The sequence below is a fragment of the Coturnix japonica genome, chromosome 3 (assembly GCF_054131305.1).
Source record: "Coturnix japonica strain WE chromosome 3, WE-NBRP24, whole genome shotgun sequence".
Classification (NCBI taxonomy): Eukaryota; Metazoa; Chordata; class Aves; order Galliformes; family Phasianidae; genus Coturnix; species Coturnix japonica.
This window is the reverse complement of record NC_140665.1, coordinates 7,095,001-7,100,853: the sequence shown is the minus strand read 5'-3', so window position 1 is coordinate 7,100,853 and position 5,853 is coordinate 7,095,001. Positions and strand designations below refer to the sequence as shown.

The following is a 5,853-nucleotide window of genomic DNA, read 5'->3' as shown; positions in this document are numbered from 1 at the left end:
TGTGCTCAGAGCAGGGTTTGAGCCCCAAACACCCTGGACGTGCCCAGCTCCAATAAATCCTCAGAGCGACAGTAATTATTATCAGTGCCATTTTCAGCATGAGCAAAACAATCTATTTATCCTTATTCTCTCAGAACAGAGCGATCCTCTCCAGCTGGAGCTGATTTTCCTCTCTCTTCACACCACTTTTTTTTTTTGCTCTCTTTCTGCTGTCAGCCTTCAGGAAGAGCTTGTTGTGGCAAATTTCACCCCCAGTAATATATTGCCCCTTACGTTTCTAACAGGATTTCCAATGGGCTGATGTCCACAGCACCTGCTGCTATCAGTACCATCGCAGTGGTGGCCACAGACAACACTGGGCAGAGGGTCTGAACCCCCTCTCATCCAGCAAAGCACAAGAAAACACAAGACAGCCACAGGTTTTCACCCTAAGTCTGTGCTGAAAAGCAGACTGTGTGGGTTTGTTTGGATGGGGAGCACTGCCTGCTCATCCATGCCTGGGAAAGTGAACACTTCCTCGCAGCTCAAAAATATTCCTTTTATGTATTTGCTGAACAATAGGGTCTCCCTCTGGTGGCAAATCCAGCCCGAGGTGTGCTGACATGGCAGCGGGTGTGTGGGACAGCCAGCTGGCACCGGGCAGCACCAAAGGGACTCACTGGATTTTCATCAGTGCCAGGTAGTGCTGAGCTGGGATCCCTGCACGCATCCCAAAAGGATGCTCAGCCCCTTACGTTTCTGGTGGAGAGATGGAGGTGAGGGGCACCAGGGGTTGGTGTGGGATGGGATGGGATGAGTGCTAGGGATGTAAAGGGTTCCTTCTGCCTTCCAGAGCTACAAAGACAGGACTCAATTTCCCCTCTTCCCTGCATGCTGAGTTTGATCTTTAGGGGGTTCTGCCTATTGATTTTTTCAGCCTGCCACATACTCAAATGCAGATTTAAGCAGAAATATACAGACTAGAGAGATATAGCACCTGTCCTGGTAACTATTAAGGCATGGCAGCACTCTCACCCACCTAAAGTCACTTCTTTCCCTTCCCCTGCTTTTTACCCTGGCTGAAAGCTTCGCAGCAACAGAGGCAAAACTAAATATTGCCGCCCCGAGGCTGAAGGCAAAGCAACTTCCCGGGGTGGGATGCCGAGCTTGGCATGGTTCTGCCTTCCTCCCACAAAGACACCCTCTCTGCAGAAAGCCCGGGTGTGTGTTCTCCTGCCAGGATATTTCCTCCCTGCCCCAGCGGAGGACCTTCCCCTTCTGAAGACAATGAAGGGCCCCACGCCAATGGTAGCGGCTGGAGGAGCCGGGGAACACAAAAGCCCAGCAGAGCCAGACAGATGGGGGGGGGGGGACACGCACCCCGATGTGTGGGCTGCCCCAAAGCATCCATTGTCACCCCCACTTGTCACCTGCCATTCATGCTGCAACCGGGGAAAGATGCCATAGTGGTCACTCTTGTTTTTAATTATTATTATTTATTTATTAAGGCTTGTTATTATAAAAATATATCACAAAAAGTTGTGGCTTATTTGTCCATTTACACTCTGGCTGTTGGTTCCTTTCTGGGGCTGTGACAGGACCTGGGATGAGGCCGGCGATCCTTGTGGGACAGTGGGGAGAGAGGAAAAATGAAAGCCGGGGGGGGGGAGAAGTAAAGCAGAAAGACACAATAAAGAAGGAGGACTGAGTCTCTTCTGTCACCCTTCCGCGATCCGATGGAGGTAATGTGTCCCCAGGAGTGTCCCCGCCGCGTCCCTCGGTTCAGGGACTGCCGTGGGAGGACGTCACCGCTGGCCGGTCTCCTCGTCCCTCGGAGGCAGTGGCACTCGGGTGACAGTTGGGTGGCACTTCGGGTTCAAGTCACTGTTTGGAGGTGTGTGTTCTAAGAGAACGTGCCCGGTGTGCGGTTCTATGAGGAGGAGGCTGGGATCGAAAGTCCGTGGATGGGGCTGAGAGGATCCGAGGACTTCCCCACGGGGCTGCCGGCTTTTCTGTCCGTGACTGCAGAAGGAGGAGAGGGGAAAAAAAGAAAGACAGCAGCAGAGCGGTGGGTGGGCAACCTCCAGCCCTCCCGGGGACACAGAAAACGAAGATCCCGTCGAGTCCCGCAAGCAATAGTGATGATAGTAGGGATCGCGATGGTGACGAATCCCCTTTGCCAAAGGGGGGGAAAGAAAAGGAGGGAGAAAGGGCAGGGAACGGGGCCGGAGAGGGGAGGGAGAGAGGGGTTGTTCTGCAGCCCATATCTGCTGTGGTACAGCTGTGGCACAGCGTCGGGTGCGGGTCGGATCCCGCACATCCCCCGCGTATCCCACGCACGGGGCAGGGGATGCGAAACGTCCCAGCGCTTCTGTGCTGAGCAAAGAAACGGGGAGAATTTCTAGCGAAACAACGGAAAAGGTCTGAAACCGACAGACAAAATACCCGAGTGATTTTTTCTCTTTCCCCCTTCTTTTATTCCCCTGCCCTTTCCCCCCCATCCCCACCCCCCGTCCGCCCGCAGCACCGAGCAGATCCCCGCACCCGCAGCGAGAGCAGCCGAGCCCGGAGCAGCGCTGCCCCGAAGCACCGCCGGTACCGGGTTGGGCCAGAGAGCCGAGCTCTGAGACGGGAAAAGGGGAAGAATATAGAAAACAACCACAAGAAAATGAAAGAGATTTCGTGGGCCTTTCGGCACAGACAGCTTAAGGACTGGCAAGTCAGAACATTCAACCTCCTTGTCGCTTAAAATGCGGGGAGAATAATCCGAAAACTATATTAAAAGCGTGCTTAATTCGTTTCCTTTCCCTTCACTTTCTACTTCCACCCCCCCCCCCCCCCCCTTCCTTCATTCCTCCTCTTTCTTTTTCCTTCCCTTTCTCCTTTTTTCTCTCTTTTCCCCCCCTTCCTTTCATTCTGTCCTTTATCTTCCCCTATCTTAAAACGTATAAATACGTTTACAACGATCCTTTTCCACCCACTGATATTAGCATTAACTCGTCCCCGAAACGGCCGATGTTCTGACTCGCAGCAGGTTGCTGGAGCTGGATAGAAACGCTAAAAGGTCGTGTATATATATATGTATGTATGTGTATATATTAAAAAAAAAAGAATAGGATAAAGAGAAGGACGAATAATCGGGAAATGGATTGCAAATGTGAAAGGTATTAGAAAGTCTAATACCACGAAAAAGGAGAAAGATATCGACGGGGGATTTTATATCCAGAACAGATGAGTTTAGGATTTCTTAAACGAAACCACCTATCGGGGAAATAAATCTTTCAGAACTGAACCGAAATAATTCGCGGCAGATAAAAGAATCGTCCCAATTAGCGGTAAACGCGTTCAAATCAAAGCCGCGTTCTGCAGACGGAGTTTATCTTTAAATCCTGCCCGAGGCGGAGAGCGGGGCCCTAGAAATCGGGATTCGGAATAAGATTTAATGATCCCCGATCTAAGGCTCTGCGTTTCTCCCGGCTGCATTCGGACTTTAAGATAGGAGGGCTCCGGGAAAATGGTTTCCAGCCCTAAGCGCTGCGTTAACCGGTGGTGCCGGGCGGGATTTGTGCCCATCGGGGCACAGCGGGGTAGGGGGTTTCCGCCCCGTCGGGTCCAGTCGCGTCCCTCCTCCTCCCTTCGCCCCCAGGTCCCCGGCTCCAGCTCACCTTCCCTGCCGGGCTGCTTGAAGGCCATGGCGCTGGCCAGATCGCCTCCGTGCACCGTCACCCCGGGGCCGTGGTGGCCCTGCGGCTGCCAGGGGTGTCCCGGGGGGATGTAGCCGCCTGGTGCTCCGTAGACGCCGTGCTGGTTGCCGGGGGGATAAGCGCAGGCCGGGAGGAAGCTGCCCACGGAGGACAGCCCCGGGGCGGGCTGGGCACAAACACTCGTGTCGGAGGCGCGTGGCAGCCCTGTCGGCTGGCCCCCGGCCCCGGCCCCTCCGCCCCTTACCTGCGGGTATTTGATGTCCCCTTCCACCGCGGCTTTGTCGGCCTGGGCGGAAGGGAAGGCAGTCCTGTTCACGCCGGGCCAGTCTTCCATTTTAGGGGGGTAGGCAGAGCCCTCGGTGCCACCCAAAGCCCCTGGGCAGGACAGAGCAGCGGAGTCGTAAGGATCAACTCTCGGCCGTCGGGGCTTTTCCCGACGGAAAAAAACCCGAGGGCAGAAGCGCTGTCCCGGTGACTTTCGTTACCCACCCGTCTGCTCCACGAAGGTGCGGATGCCCAGGATGTTGGTGACGGAGTGAGCCGAGGGCCAGGAGCGGGGCAGCCCGACGTGGGCCGCGGGGACGGGCCCGGGATGAGCGCTCATCTTGGCTGCCGGCGGGGCCATGGGGCCGGGGTACGGGTACTGGTAAAGGGGGTTGTAGGGCAGGGCGGGTTGCGTGGGGGGCTGCTTGCCGCCGTCGTAAGGGCCGCCGGGCTGCGAGAGGCTGCCGATTTTGTTCCGCAGGATCCTGCTGATGGAGCTGACCGACGGCACGTTGTACTTGTCGCAGACGCCGTCGGCCAGCAGCCGGTCCCGGATCTCCCAAGCGAAGATGCCGGGGTCGCCCTGCTTGTAGTCGCGTATGTGCTTGACCACGTTGGGGGTGGTGACCCTCGGCTTGCTGCCTCCGATGGCTCCGGGCAGGATGGAGCCGGTCTCGTTGTAGCGGGCCAGGATCTTGCTGACGCAGCCGTGCGAGACCCGCAGCTGGCGACTGATGTCGCACGGGCGGATGCCGAGCTGGGCCAGCTCCACGATCCGCAGGCGGATGGCGTTGGGCAGCGGGCGCCCGTTCACGAAGACACCACCCAGCTGGTTCACCTCCCCGTACGTGTGCTCTGCCGGGCCGCGACGGGCCGGGCGGGGGAGCGTCAGTGCACCGGGAGGGAGAAGATGGGGAGGGAAAATGGAATGGAAAGGAAAGGAAAGGAAAGGAAAGGAAAGGAAAGGAAAGGAAAGGAAAGGAAAGGAAAGGAAAGGAAAGGAAAGGAAAGGAAAGGAAAGGAAAGGAAAGGAAAGGAAAGGAAAGGAAAGGAAAGGAAAGGAAAACGGATGGAAGAAAATGTGAGAAAGAAATAAAGAAGAGACAAAAAAAAGTGAGAAGAAAGTGAGGAATGAAAAAGTAAAGAAAGAGTGAAGAAAGGAGAGAAGAAAGAGAAATAAGGAAAGAGAAACAGAGAAGAAAAGAGAGAAGACAAGAAGAATGAAGGAGAGGAAAAGAAGGAAAAGAAGGAAAAGAAGGAATAGAAGGAAAAGAAGGAAAGAAGAGAGAAAGAGAGGAAAAGAAAGAAAGAAAGAAAGAAAGAAAGAAAGAAAGAAAGAAAGAAAGAAAGAAAGAAAGAAAGAAAGAAAGAAAGAAAGAAAGAAAGAAAGAAAGAAAGAAAGAAAGAAAGAAAGAAAGAAAGAAAGAAAGAAAGAAAGAAAGAAAGAAAAGGAAGAAAGACAACGACAGAGAGGAGAGAAAGAAAGAAGGGAGACACAGAGAAGGGGATTAGGACGAGGAGCGAGGAGGACGGGAAGCCAAGGCAGGGCAGAGCGGAGCGCGCAGCCGGTCGGGCCCGCCGCCTGTCCCCGCCCGCCGCCACGACGTCCCGCTGCTGCCCGCAGCCCATCCCGCGCCTCGGGGCAGCCAAGCCGGTGCCTGCGGCTGGCGGGGGTCGGTCCCTGTGCCCCGTGCCCGGATCCCCCCCTCTCCCCCCATCCTCAAAGCGAAAGCGCTGCCGTCCCGGCCCGGCCCGCAACCCTCCCCGCGGTCGCCCGCTCTTACCCATCGCCCGACAGCGGGGCAGCGCCGCAGCCGCCGCCGGCGCGGCATAGAGGGAGCCGGAGCGGGAGCCGGCGGCGGGGCTGCGGGGGGCGGCGGCCGTGGGGCTGTCGTGGCGGCGCCGC

The 5,853-nt window shown here is 55.9% G+C and overlaps 1 protein-coding gene across 2 annotated transcripts in view; it reads right to left on the bottom strand.

Moving 5' to 3' along the window:
• Positions 1–1,455: 1,455 nt before the first annotated feature.
• PAX1 (paired box 1) overlaps positions 1,456–5,853 on the bottom strand; it is a 4,419-nt gene continuing 21 nt past the window's right edge. The window contains exons 1-5 of one of the 2 annotated variants that reach the window (XM_085540966.1): positions 5,732–5,853; positions 4,173–4,802; positions 3,928–4,058; positions 3,645–3,849; positions 1,456–2,001 (exon numbers count right to left, since the gene is read on the bottom strand). The exon at positions 5,732–5,853 is cut by the window's right edge and continues 21 nt beyond it. In XM_085540966.1, the coding sequence (XP_085397092.1) occupies positions 1,910–2,001; positions 3,645–3,849; positions 3,928–4,058; positions 4,173–4,802; positions 5,732–5,735 (1,062 nt within the window). In that variant the 5' untranslated portion in view covers positions 5,736–5,853 and the 3' untranslated portion in view covers positions 1,456–1,909. The remainder of the gene's footprint in view (positions 2,002–3,644; positions 3,850–3,927; positions 4,059–4,172; positions 4,803–5,731) is intronic. The other variant, XM_085540967.1, reaches the window with a different exon arrangement.